Raw genomic sequence first — 15,178 nt, forward strand, 5'->3', positions numbered from 1 at the left:
AATGTTCTGTACAGCATGTTTATGTAAAATAACTAATTCAAAACCTTTTGTGCCAAGATAAGCAGGAAATCTATTCTTTTAAATAGCAGGAAAAGAAAACAATTAAGATGCATTCCCACAACCAAAAACAGCATGATTGGTCTCATGAGTCACCAAACCACCATGCCAGTGTGCCTGCTTCCACTTCCTTTAGGGAAGATGTGAGTCACCAACCGAAATGGACACCGTCCCAACCCATAATCCCCCACAGGCCTACTGTGACATCAAAGACGCACGCTTCGGTTTTTATTTCCCAGAAAAAAGTACACAAATGCACTCCAGTCTCCTCATAACGAGACAAAACATTGTGTAGCAATCCAAAGACAATAGAGTGCATTGGCATAGAAAACCACCCGTCTCTAACAGGTACAAAACAGTTGTTTTGTCTGACATTTTAGTTCATGCACAAATTAACATGAGGCCATGCGTGAAAGTATAACAAATACTTGTTCTGTTGTGTTTTGTGGGTGGGCTGAGATTTATATTTGGCACAATTATGAAAAGCGATATCTATATCACTGTTGCCAGATGATACATTAAACCTTGTCACAAGTCTGCACAGACGTCTGTGTTGTTACAGCAATAGTAACAGCAAGTTAAGAGACTAAAACATGTAGAAACAGTGAAAAGGGAAACGAAAATCTGTGAAGCAAAACCAAAGAGCATATAAAGAACTAATTAGAATGTGTCTGCTCTGAGCAAGTAGAGCACAACTAGTGCTACACCAGACCTGGAAGTGAAGGATGATGGTCCATATTAGCCCAAGGGTCAGTTTTGGATTTCCATCCGCAATGTCATCATTTCTGATGTTCACCAGTTTCACCTGTCAAACAATGAGATCTGTGTTAACCAGTGAAATCTTATAAGACCAGGGTTTTCATCCATGAGTCTATAGACTCGGTAAAGGTACTGCAGGAAGACATATAAAACAAACTAAAAATTACAATTCTAATGATCAGTAACACAATAGTGCTTGCTAATATTTTTGATGAAATGTTATCATAACTTATGACCAAGAAAAAGTAGCTTTTTATATTTTATTAAATTTTCTTTTCTTTTATATATTTATATTTGTTTTGTATTATATCCCTGATTATGAATAGCAAAACCAAGGGTAAAAAGAAATTAATGAAAAAAAGAAAAATAACCGGCTTAAAGCCGAGGTGTTCGGTTCACTGTACCTGTCTATGTTTGAGGAAGTCCAGTGCGATCTGTACATTCTGCAGTTTGTGAAAGCGCATGCGACCCTTCTCTCTGGGCTGGAAAAATAAAAATAAAAAGAGAGATTAACAAAGAGAAAGATCTCAAAAAATTTAAGGGGTCCTATTATGCTTTTTCACTTTTTCAAATTTAGTTAGTCTGTAATGTTGCTGTTTGAGCATAAAAAAAGATCTGCAAAGTACACTTCAAAAGGAGATATTTTATTTAACAGAAATAATTTTTCAAAAACTACAACGAACGACTCGTTTGGACTACAACGCACATTTTCCGGGATTTGTGATATCACAAATACAGATGTAATAATGTAAAATATGTGAAAAATTTGGTGTTTTTCAAACAACCTAGTATGAGAGCCTGTTCTAGTACACCCCCAAAACAAAATCAAGACTTTGTAAAAGAGCATAATAGGACCCCTTTAAATACGGTTATAGATGTACTGAATGATAAAAACTGCATTGACTAAACATACAAAACAACGACTAAAGTAGGAATGTCACAATGCAGAAATATTATGTCTTGTCCGTTTAAAAAAAAAAAAAAAACATATTAAATGAGACTAAAAGGTGAAACCGAACATCCAAACATTTTACTGTACAGTAAAATTGGAAAACACTTTAGTGTTTTTGAAATGTAAAAAAAATACTATTTCAATTCGGGAAAAAACCAATATTACCAATATCATCCTACAAAAAAAGTACCTAAAGTAAACCTTAACTAAGCAAATTCACTTTTTCTTTGTAATAGTTTCCACATTTCATGGAAGAAACAATGCATTATATTTAAAAAATGCAGAAACTATACCTTAAATATTATAACCTTATTAATTTGAAACCCAAGGACCAGAGATCTTCCAGCTTCATTAGCTATAATCTATTACCTGAACATACACCACTATGCCAAGATGTGGACAAAATGCACCAGCATACAATAAGAAGAACATGCAATGACATTGTCAATCAGTCATCACAATAAATAGCCAATCAAAAGCTAAGCTGTCCCATGAGCCAGGCTTATTGGCTTGCAGTGCATGATGTCACTTAGGTTCTCAATGGATCCCATGTCTGCAAACATGAGAAGACATGAATCAATGCAAAACTAAACCAAATGTTTAATTCTAAACTAACATACATTACGCCAAATTCCTGAAAGCCTGTAGTTAATGGTTCCCTGACAGTGAATGCAGTGCATTCCAGAACATTCCATCACAAAAAAAATAAATAAAAACGCAAACATTTAAATAACCACCCTGATTTTTTATACAAATATCAGCATAATCTATTTCAATTTTTAAGCGAATATTTTCGTGAACATGGGGGGAGGACGGCACCGTGTACAAGCGACATGACAAAGGAAGTGACATCATGCACAACACATTTCCCCTGGCAGTGACACATGCCACACCCATTTCCGGTGAGGCGAGCCGGAAATTTTCAGACCCAACTCACCAACCGCGAATTCCTGACAACGTCTCGCTCCCTCGGCTACCACAGCAAGAGCATCGCAAGAGAAGAGGCAAAGGCAAAGGTTTCAAGGTCAGGGCAGAGGTGAGCAAACAGGAAGTTGAAAAAGGAATGGTCAAGGGGGGTCAAACCGGTGCAGAGTTGAAACTGAGGCAGAAAATGTCAGATTGTTAATGTGTTAAAGGAGTGAGACGCAATGCAAAAGAGACAGTCACAGTAGAAGTGCTCATAAGGACGGGGAGATGTGAGATGTGACATTCGTTCCTACCGACACATTTCTGTATGTGTGGTTACGTCCACTGCTCATACAGATCTGAATGCCACATGTCAACCACTGACGCATGCAAAACAAATCTGAGGGACACGACTTTGAGGGTGTTAAACTGTAGAACTATCCAATCAAATGCAGATTGCAAGGGGAACTTTACTCAAACGTAAACTACAAGGTCTATAAAGCAAAAGAGGACACAGGAAGAGGAGGGGCTTATGTTAAGGGAGCAGATCCAGGTAGTGAGACTTAGCCTTGCAAAAGCAGAATTTCTTATTGATGTTTGGAAGTAGGTTTAGAATAGGGTTGTGGGTGGAAAATCGGATCCCATATTAGCATGAACTTACCAGTGTCTCTCCAGACAGCACCTCCAGCAGCGAGATGAGGTTGTGTCCATCTCTGAGATCCTCATACAGGTCTGTGATGTGTCGCTGGGCCTGAATAAAACAGGAAATCATCATTACAAATTATGAAAACTGTGGAAAGTGGAAGACTACATGTTCAAGACAATATTATGCTATTTAATACTACAGTTCTCCACATGAATTGATTATAATGGGTTGATTGTGACATCAAGCGGGCAAATATTTTGACATAATGATCGCAAAAGTGTACCACTAGTTTTATGTCTTTTGCAATACATGACACAATTTGAATTAATTTTACTATACATTAAGGTGAATAAATAATACACTATTATTCATAAGTTTGGGGTTTGAAAAAGAAATTATTTTATTCAGCAATTAAACTGATCATAAATGACAGTAAAGACATTTATAATGGTACTACAAAGTATTTCCATTTCAAATAAAAGCTGTTCTTTTAAACTTTATAATCATCCAAAAATCCTGAAAAAATCCATCACGGTTTCCATGAAAACATTAAGCAGCACAACTGTTTTTAACATTAATAATGATAAGAAATGTTTCACTGAAGACTGGAGTAATGGCTGCCAAATCAGATTTGCCATCACAGGAATAAATCACATTTTAAAATATATGAAAATAGAAAACAGTTATTTTTCATTGTAATAATATTTCACAATATTACTGTTTTTTTTTTTTTACTGTATCTTTGATCAATTAAATGCAGCCTTTAATTGCAAAATTGTTTTAAAAACATTACACTTTTGAATGGTAGTGTATTTAAAATAATCTTATGTCCACATTTAATTTACCTAAGTAAAGACTTTTTTTTTTGTGTGGAAAATGTCCATCTGACTTTTTCAGTTCTTAGTTTGTTGTACATCTATTTTCAGATATTTACAGGTTTTAGTGACTAAACCACAGATTCCCTACTGACAAAAAAGAAGGGTTCTGAAACCCTAAAAATATGTTTTGTAAGCATTAAAACTACAAACAGAAGACACAAACCACAAATATTATGATGCTGTGGAAAATACGGGTAAATGTCATTTGAAGTGACTTTTCTCACAAAAAAACTGTTTACACTGAGAGCTTTCCATATCCGGCTCAGTTTACAATGCGGGAACTAACATCATATATCACCTTGGGATTTTAATAATAATTACAAAAATGTCTCACGAAAGTGAAGTTAGTTGGTTCTATGCAATAAAAACCATACACTGATTTGTGGGCCACTGTATGATACTATATTTACTGTTGATAAAGGAAATTATCTGGAGGCTGAAGCAGTAAGCACAGAAAGTACTAAAGGAGACCGAAAACACAAGTGTTAACATCTCCAGTGTTAAAAAAAACTGCATTTCATGCAAGGAAGGCAGGAGAGCTTGTATGTTAGCTCTAGTGCAGGAAGCTACGGTGCATGTGAAACCCATGCAGGTAATAACAGAAGTCACTCTGCAAAGGTGTGATCACAGACACCACCTACCTCTGCCTTCCAGTGCTGACAGAGAAAGATGGAGGAAAGGATGGAACATGGAGAGATAAAAAAGAGAAAGGTTGGAACAGATGGGAAATACAATGAGAACTGTAAGACAGAAAGACAGCGAGAGACACACAGCCAGATATAACAGTGAAATGAACACAGATGACACATACAGTGTTTGCATGATGGCGTGATATATATATAATTTACATATTTCATTCATTGCATCAAATCTCTGAATAGACCTTTACATGTACAAACAAGTCTGCTGATGACAACCTGTCAGAAATATATTTGTTTAGTTTTAATATTCAAACATGAAGCAGCAAATTATATTTGAAAGAGCACAGCCCATATGTGGCATAACATCATTATTAAATTGTCTTTTGTATTTAATTCAAAGCTATTATTAAGTCTAAAATAGCCATGAAACATCACTAACGCATCTGCTGAAACCATCATTTTGGCAACTCTGAGTCACTGGATCTGAACTGCAGACCACTGAATAAACCCTATGCCTCCATGGAGGAAGGAAAATCAGTCTAACATCTAACACAATCCAAAAACTAACACAAATTTAGTGCTTAAACTCATTACAAAAATTATTTAATAATTAGTTTAATTTAATGAAAGAATTAAATTATTCTCAATTTAATTTAATAATTATTATTTAAAATTTTTTAAACAGCCTAAAAAGGTAAGAAGCGTAATTTTAAAGATCCTCTAGATACTAGTTAGTTAAACTGGAAATTCATTTTTATATATTTTTTTCTTTTAATTTTGCTTTCAGTTCGATAAGATAAAAACACATTTATTTTATATATAGTTTATATATAAATGTTTGTGCAGTGTGAACAAAAGTAATTAACAATTTAAAATACAAATATTCCATAGTCTTTACATGAATATGAGGTCATAAATATGAATATATAATAATTATTTATAATATTTATACAATTATTTACAATAATAAATAAAATACTGTTTGAAATTGTTTTAGATGGAGTTCAGCAAATCACATCTCAGTATTTTCCAAATATCTTTCATGTGAAATACCCAGTTTACACAGTAGAGTAAACTGCTGCATCACTTTTGTTGCTTGTTCGCTTTGTTCTAGCAGTTTTGTTTTTTTTTCATTTTCAGATTCTTTTGCATCTTTATATTGTAGATTTTGGGGTGGAATTTTGGAACACATTTTGAAACCCTGTTCGTGAAAGGGGCCGCCTGTGGGCCAGACTGCTGGATGGAATCCAAGCAGCACCAAGAAAACAATCCGTTTCTTTGGGGATATAAAGTGAGACCAGCTGTTGATGACTCATCTTCACATACTCATACATAAATAAACAGCACCATTCAGCAGAGCAGTGTGCTGGGTGTGTACAGGACGATTATTCAGCTATCATGATCTCCACAGCAGTAGCAGTTACACACACTCGCCATCTGTTTTCACATACGGGTTAGACAAGCAAACACTGTACTGTACATCATTTTCACTCATGCACTTCAAGCATCATACACTGTTATTTTCCATGTAAGACAAACAACTATGTTCTCTGTGCAGTTTTAGTAAGTGCTAAGAGTTTCCAATCAAGCAGCTGTCACCACAGTCATTTGTAGTTACTGCACCAGTCATCTTCAAAACAAGTCCTTGAGATAATGGGTTGACAAAGTGGCCATTGGTGAAGGGCAGAACTGAGAGACTTGACTCTCTGTGACCGTGTGGTTACAAGCACCTAGAACAACTGCACGTGTATTGGTGTATACTTTGAATTGACTGCAATTTCTGCATGGATGGTAATACCTTTATCAGATGCTTGTTCACCCATTTTGTGAAGGTCTTTTTCTGTACTCGATCCCGTTCATCTGTAAAACACAAAAAGACAAAATTTTTAGTTAAATCTGAGAGACACATTAGAAACCAGTTAACATTATACAACATTCTAATGGAAACTTCTAAACTGAAGTATAGTTATCTTCTTAGATAATAGTGCTCTGTGTGGTTTTTATAGTGCACTTTATGTGGTTCCACATAGTGATGATTTTAGAGAAGCAAAAGCTTACAGGAATTAGCATAGGTTTTGCATCATATTTCTTTGTGATCATCATATTTGCATGTGATTTCATTAAAGAAATACTTTTATTCAACAATGATGCTTTAAATAGACTTTTACATTGTTAAAAAAAATTTTTTTTTTTAATCATGGTTTGAATAAAAATATGACATTTTCAACTGCTTTCAACATTGATAATAATAAGAAATGTTTATTGAGCAGGAAATCAGCATATTGGAATGATTTCTGAAAGGATCATGTGACACTGAAGACTGAAGTAATGATGCTGAAAATTCAGCTTTGCATCACAGGAATTAATTACATTTTAAAATATATTAATATAAAAAGCAGTTCTTTTAAATTCCAATAATATTTTACATTTAATTGCAGCCTTGATGAGTATGAGACTTTCAAAAGCAATAAAAAAAACTTACCAACCCCAATCTTTAAATAATAAAGACATTTAAAATTTAAAAATTTTAAAAGTTATTTTTCTCAATGGTATTTATGACCCACAATTGTACACAGTGATTGGGTGGGCCCATGTTATGAACATGCTGTGCATATCTTACAGACACCACAGTGTAAATTAGCGGTCTATATCTGCTCATCTGAGCACTCAGAAAACATTCCACTGGTGAAAGTCAACTGACTGGTTGATTTTGGCTCTTTAGAACTGACTTAATTTGAAAGTTTTTCAGTTCTTAGTTTGTGCATCTATTTTCTTTACTTGAGTTCAGATATTTGCAGGTCTTAGTGACTAAACCAGAGATTCCCTACTGACAAAAAAAGAAAGATGATCTTGAATCAAGATGCTTCTAAAAAACACCAACTCTTTTACTGGCACTGTTTTACTGCTGCATTTACTCCTCAATTTGTTTAGAAGCCTTCAAATGTTCCACATTTACCTTCATCTCGAATTACCATCATCAATGTCATCAAACATTTATTGTGGAAACTTGCTTAAAGGCGTGCTAAAGGAATGAAATGTTCCAGAAGTACCACCACCTGAATTTAGTGGGTTTCACAATGATCTTGTAAAACGCTTCATGACTAATATAAGAGAGTGATTCAAAAAATTCAGTACAAATTCCTCTTTCAGGTCCATTTTTGACTTTATGATAATGGCACACTTGAGCTAGCATGAAAGAGAATACAAGAAAACTCAAGTGGAGCTGTAGTTAAAGGACACTTGGAGAAGAAGCACATCAGCTCCCAATCATAAGATGAACCACTAAGGCTGATGATATTTCTGATGACCAGCAAGCATGACTTAAATAAAAATTTTAAAAAAACTCAAACTTGTGATAAGGACTCCAAAGTTCTGTTTATCATCACCATTTCATCAAAACATTGAGATAAGATCATGCAGGACAACCATCTGTAACAAAACAACTGCAGGGAACTGGATGCATGTTGTTGTTCTGTCATTCGGTTGCCATGGCAGCCACGTCAATTGGCATCACCACATCACTTCCTGTTTCTAAAACCTTTTGCTGTCACGAAAACCAATTCCTGTGGCTCATTGTATGAAGTCCTTTATGAAACAATGAACATTTATCTAGTCAGCTAAAAACGGAGTAATCTTATAATGCAGTTTTACATCGTAAACTGCATAAAACACACTTGTTATCATTTTGATAACACAAAAAAATGAAGATGCATGTGGAGACATGAAACGACAGGACAAAGATGCTGCATTTTACTGAGAATCTGTTGGTCTCCTAAAGTCTAAGTACTGATTTCCATCAAACGGAGTAATCTTATATAAGTAATCTTACATCGTAAACTGCATAAAACACACTTGTTATCATTTTGATAACACAAAAAAATGAAGATGCATGTGGAGACATGAAACGACAGGACAAAGATGCTGCATTTTACTGAGAATCTGTTGGTCTCCTAAAGTCTAAGTACTGATTTCCATCAGTAAGCTGATCTCAGAACAGCTCTAAGACAAGTGTGACCACCTGAACAGTTGAACAGGTCAAAGGCTGGATAAAAGGGGCACTTAAAATTCCAAGCAAAACATCAACAGAGCCTCGTAATGAAAAGGTAACGCCTATCAGTATATCTTAGGCCACCGTAAAAGCTTAGTTAATGTTCCATGCCACAGAACCAAAGGTTTTCAAGGTCTGACAATGAGAAACACTAGATCCGAGAGAAGATGCATTCCTCTGCACGGCAGCTTTGACACTCGTAAAACTGAACGCGTAGCTTGAGGGAATGGAGTTTTAGTGTATGGAGTAATATGTCAGTGTAAATTATAGTTAAAAATAAATCTAGAACATTTACAATGTTTGAGCTGTGCTGTACTCAAACTATGACTTTTATGACTATTTTCCAACATGCCATGCATGTGCAAGCAGGACCACAACCCAGATTTGGGATCCGCCTTTGCAATGGCCCCTCCCTTTGGAGCCCAAAAACTTCATTTTGACAGCTTATACTTTTTATTATTGGTTGGAAAGATTTTCCAAGTACATTTCACCTGGCCAGAGAGGACCAATTATGATGCAGGATGATAACCTGACTGCATAACAAAAGAAGCCTTAAATATGTGTCAAAAGAAAGCAGCATCAATAAATATAATAATCTAGCCAAAAATGACAAAATAAGAATGCAAATTAAACAAATTTAATCATACTGACAAACTTATCAAGCAAATATTGTACGAAGATAAAACAGGATATCAAAAATAAATTCAGTGTTTAATAGCTAGTTTTAAGTATTCAAACTGAGAATTTCCGCTGTACCTTTTCTTTCATCCATGGCCCTCAGCATCCCCTGGTAATGATGACTTTCATCTGTGAAGACCACGTCACTGCCGACACTGTCGGTGGAGTATGTTTTATAACCTTTATATACAGCCATTCCTGAACTTCTGTTCTTGCTGCAAAACCACAGTTGTACACTTTCCACCGATCTGTTTAAACCACCTGAACTGTTTCTTTTCACCCGTCTGGTGTTTCAGAAAGCAAAAGAGAAGATCCATGCATGCGAGTGGGTGTGTTCCAAGCCAGCTCTGTTCGCCCTCCCTTTTCTCACTTTTCTTCCCCTCCAGTTCTGTTCCCCTCTCTACTTCTTTTTTCACACTTCTTGCTAAATACCTGTCTTTAGGCTATAAATTCGAAGGAAGCTCTCATTTTAGAGGGGTGGGTCTCTAATTTTGTGGTCGAAAAAGTGTGAAAACGCACAAAAAAAATGTGGCAGACCACGTTGACGGCATACGTGAACAATGAGAAAGTCAGCACAAAATGAAAATCTCATAATTTATTGTTCTTTTTAAAATATTAGTATTACTTCTGCTCAGAAGCACAAAAGCCACACATTTCTTGCATACTTTGAAAACGGTCAACGGTTTCTGCAACTCACATCTGCAAATACCCTATAACAAGGGAAGCAGCTGCCCTAGGAATGAAACCATCGAAAATAAGTCTGAACACGGCACAAACCACCGACACGTGTCGTAAGTAATTCGTCTGTCCACACTGAAAGCAAAATGTCACCACAAAGTGACAAAACTGCAGCCAATCAGAAGATATTTGAGGTTAAATATACAGAATTTTGGACCAATCACATTGCATTATGGGCGGCGATACTCCAAGTGACAGATCAGGAATAGAACCCTACCAACTTTTTGACTTGGTCATGGTTGTGGCTGGTTAGGACAAAAACTTTACATGGAATGAGCAAGCTGTTTTTCTGTACAAGCTAATTTGGTAGCATGCAACGGAAATGAGTCACTATCTAAAGCACCAGGGAAAGAATCAAAACGAGGGTCTGTTTCCATCTGGGTTTGGGGTGGGAGGAGGGGTTTGGTGTTCCACCAACCGGGAAATCCCACTCATGAGGGAAAATGTGACTAATCTCAGGAGTCACACAGAAAGGCTCTTGTAGTCTCAAGTCTCAGGAGTTGCTGCTGTTCTTTGATTGATGTAGATAGACACAACAAAGACACTATTTCATGAAGTCCTGCCAAAGTCATCCTAGACAGACAAAAATGCAGCTGAGCACAAGAGAACCCCTGTGCATGTGCAGTTGAAGTAAATGCATCTCCTAAAGGCAGCATTTGAAACGAGCGTGCAAGAATACAAACATATGATGCAGAGATTCAAAGAGTCCATCTGTGTCTTTTGCCCCAAACAACAGACCCTTTTTATCAGTGGCACAAAATGACAAGCGAGATGTAATTAAAGACACATCTCTTTGGCCAAGCATTCAAATAATGCATCTCATAATCTTGTACTGCAGTTATAAATTTTGACGGTTTTACAAATGGTGCCAGATTCTGCAGACATTGGAATTTGACTTTCTCTGACTTTCGCTGAAGTATCCTTAGGGTAGACAGGACGATGATTACTTAAGCTATTCGTTCATTTTTATCCTAACAATATCTCTGAGTAAATAAAACTCTAACACATGGAAAAATTTGCACACTTTTTCAATTAATCAAAATGTGGTAATGTACTTGAATATTTGATCACAAACTTAATTTTATTGTATCAATATATACATAATATACAATATAATATCATTTTATATATTTATATGTTTTTTAAGTTCTGCTCCTCTGATTGGTTGAGCTTGGACTAGCCTAGTATATTACTCTTACAATATAAAACAGAATAGGCGTTTTGTCTCGCTCCGAATGGGTTTCTCTCACTAGTGTGCAAAGAGTGAAAAATTAAGAAGAAGGAAAAAAAACTAAATAAACTAGAGCTGAAGTCCAGTGATTATAGAACGCATTATAGAACACATGCAATGCAACACTACTGCTCGTGTGATGCCGCTGTAATATTCCACATATTCTGAGATAAAATAATAATATTTATAAAAATAATTACTACAGGAGGCAATGTTAGAATGAAACTTTAAAATCATGTATTATGCAAATTACTTAAATGTTATATCAAATAACAGCATGTCAAACTTAAAAAAACAAAAAACACTAACACAACACCGCTCTCCCTCCCCCTTTAACTAAATAACTCGCGCGCACCCGTGCCCGCCCCGCGCCCACACACACAGTTATCGCCCCCCTCGATCGAACTCCTCCTATTCGCCTAAATCACACGGCAAAAACCGGTGTCTCCGTACACCAGCACCTACCTGCGCAGCACATGCGGCTGTATAAATGCGGTCCGACTTCACCGCAGCTCATCTCGTGAATGTAGTTCCCGCGTCCGTAAATCACATCCAGGCTGAATATAGCGAGACACGGCGCAGCTGCCGCGGACATGTCACCCGCGCCAGCCATGATGTTCACAGAGGAAAAACGGTTGCGCTCCCTATGTGGTTGAGTTTAGTTCCCCAATCTCTGTATCAGCCTCACACGTTTGGATTCATTTGTTTTGGGACTGAAAAACGAAGGGGCGTCTCACTGGGAAAGCAGCGAAAGCTTTGCCTCAATACTAGCCCAACCCATCGCAATGTATTTGAAGCTGCGCTCACTCTGCTGCTCCAGCTGCGGGACAAACTCTTCTCCCGGACTGCCGTTGAAATGTGATTCCTCCCATATGGGCTATTCGCCGCTGTTACTGATTAAGACTAAGTTTTTTTCCTTCTTTTATTCTAAAACATTTAGGATTTATGCGTCTTTTCTCAGATATTGCTTAACGCATCCTTAAACCATGTTCAAGGAGAAAAAGACACCTAATTAGAAACACATTAAAGAAGTTTAACCTCCACAAGAAGTTCGAAGGCTAAATTCTTATAAAGATGATCACAAAATAGATTGTTTAAATTATAGGACGTGGAATTATACTAAGTTAAAATATAATTTTATCACGTTTAACCAAAAACTCTAAATATTAATAATCACATGACTTTCTAGTGTTTTGTTTAAAAAAAAATTAAATAGTTAGGTGTAGGTCTATAGGTGTAGATATAGGTGACAATTCTAGGGGGCCCTGGTCCAGCATACCATATGCTGGCCCTGGCTAGAGGCACTAAAAACAATTTTGGTAGCGTGAAAAGAACCTCACAACTCCCATAAATACTGATGGAAAGACCCTCCTTAACGTCATTGTGAAATTCCAATACTGGTGATATATTGCTGTTAGGCAACAAGTGTCACGTTATAAATTTACAGCAGCAGTTGTACAGCAATTTAAGACAGTTGAGAGATCAAAAAACAAATAGTTGAATCTGATCTTAATTTGTCAATTAATTTGATCATAAATCACGTTTAAAGCCAATGTGCTGTAGAGTGGAGACAAAAAGAGCAAATAAAATATAAGAAACATTGTGTAATGAAAAAAATAAGACAATAAAAAGGGGTACTATTCAGAATTCAGAGGAACTTCAACTAATGCTGCTATTTACCGTTTAGTAGATTTTCAAACCGAAATGCGTTTTAGCTATGGGAAGTAGTGTGTTTTGATGTTCAAAGACTTTGTTGCAGTGCAGGTAATTCAATATTTGAATAGGTATGCAAACAAAGGCGGTGTCAGTACAGGTGGGACGTGTTCGGTTGTGAGATGACCTCATGTTCCACAGAAAGATGAATTCAGATTTTCACCCATCTATACTTCCAGTTCACAGCATTCACAATGCTTTTTTTTTCTTCATAAGGGCTTACAAAAGAACTCTCACACCAGGGAATTTCTCCTTTCCCAGCCTCTGGCATCTTCACTGGAGATACTGTTTTCTTTAAATCTACTTATTGTGAAGAACTACTGCCATACAAATACTTGACTTTAAAAGCCAATGAGAATGAATCATGTAATGCATGCATATAATGAATGCACATAAATGGGGTGGGTAACAAAACAGACTTTGACTCAAACCAAAATCCTCAGAATCACGAAGAGGACAGTAAATATTGTGATGTTTGAGTCATGCGACATAAGAACTTCATTTGAAGGAATTCTTCACAGTTGACTCATTTAGAAAATCTGACTCACTCGCTCTGTACCATATTACATCTGCAACACAGGAAATATGAGCTTTTGTGGTCCTGTGTACGAAAAGCACCACTTTTAGGGGAGCGCGGGGCACGAAGTAACGCGGGGTTAGTTGTAACACACGTGGTTTAAATATTTCCACACATGCTAGCATAACCAAATTTACAGCATTTACTAGTTACCATATCAACATTATAGAGAGAAAAAAAGTGCACCAAAATTCAAACGTTTTTTGAAGATATCGCTGAACATTTATTTTACCATAGTAAAATTATATTTCTGGCTTAAGTAAATTTTTCATCTCAGTTTTTATTACTAATTTAAAATGAGACAAATCTGCTATTATTTTAATCTCCAATCTGTTATTTATCAGTTTAGATTATTTTTTAATGCTTCGCTAACTATCAGAAGACAGTAACCGGTTTTAAATTCCAGTTGCGCAGATGGGGCACGTTGTAACACTGCGTTACAATGTGCTCTGCCGTGCTATTATATGACATTAGCGATGTAATTCAGACTATTTACTTTAATACATTTTAATGATAAACGACGAGAAACAGGTGAATAAAGACTGACAGTCAATGTTTAATGTTAAGAAATTATTATTTCAAGACATGTAAAGCATTTTGGCTCGTTTATGTGGGCCGTCCCAAGCATGGTTTCAATGTGTTAATTGTCAAACTCCAAAATCAGATTATTTTTAATTCTTAAAAAACGCCATTATTTTATTTTAAATAAATAATTATTTTATTTTATAGACAAAATATTTTAGTTTGTCTTGTATATTTTTTTTAATGCAATCAGATAACATTTTAAGCTGTTTTATGGTCATGTTACAACGTGCCCCTCAGATGTTACAATGTACTCCACCTACGGGGCGTTGTCACATTTCACTTCCAATTTTTGAGGGTAAATAAAGAAAAACGTATACACTGTAATCATGAAACAAAGCGACATATTTGTGCTAGACAAGTGTGAAATTACTGTGGATAAAAAAATTATACTCTGAACCCCATGTGGATTTACACAAACTGAGAAAGTCAAAAAGTGTTACTTTGTGCCCCGCTCTCCCCTAATCTCAACGCCGACAGGTATGTTTAATCACAACTCGTGGCTGTGGTAAATGTGTGCAATAGTGATGCGCGGATGAGCTAAAACCAAAATGTAATACATTATATATTACTAGTTACTGTCTTTTGAAAGTAATTAGTTACATTACAATATTACTCTCTCTGAATTGTAATGCATTACACTACTTTTGAGTTACTTTTGAGTTACTTTCATCCAAAATATCCACATAAGTATTGTAAAATGCCAAAATGTAGTTTATTGCTGCTCATTCTACACCCAGTGGAGGGTAATGTGGTAGGTCTATATAGCATA

General features: G+C 36.0%; 1 protein-coding gene across 8 annotated transcripts in view; it reads right to left on the reverse strand.

Annotated features, from left to right (window-relative positions):
* LOC107748698 (plectin-like) overlaps positions 1-15,178 on the reverse strand; it is a 102,651-nt gene that overhangs the window by 32,448 nt on the left and 55,025 nt on the right. For 5 of the 8 annotated variants that reach the window (XM_016563633.1, XM_016563631.1, XM_016563638.1 and 2 more), the window contains 4 exons: positions 6,638-6,699; positions 3,336-3,425; positions 1,221-1,298; positions 770-862 (listed from right to left, as the gene is read on the reverse strand). In XM_016563633.1, coding sequence (XP_016419119.1) covers positions 770-862; positions 1,221-1,298; positions 3,336-3,425; positions 6,638-6,699 — 323 coding nt within the window. Of the gene's footprint in view, positions 1-769; positions 863-1,220; positions 1,299-3,335; positions 3,426-6,637; positions 6,700-9,643; positions 9,867-11,999; positions 12,263-15,178 lie in introns of those variants that run through there. The other 3 variants (XM_016563637.1, XM_016563635.1, XM_016563634.1) reach the window with 2 other exon arrangements.

This window comes from Sinocyclocheilus rhinocerous, unplaced genomic scaffold (assembly GCF_001515625.1).
Source record: "Sinocyclocheilus rhinocerous isolate Xijiao unplaced genomic scaffold, SAMN03320098_v1.1 scaffold499, whole genome shotgun sequence".
Taxonomy (NCBI): Eukaryota; Metazoa; Chordata; class Actinopteri; order Cypriniformes; family Cyprinidae; genus Sinocyclocheilus; species Sinocyclocheilus rhinocerous.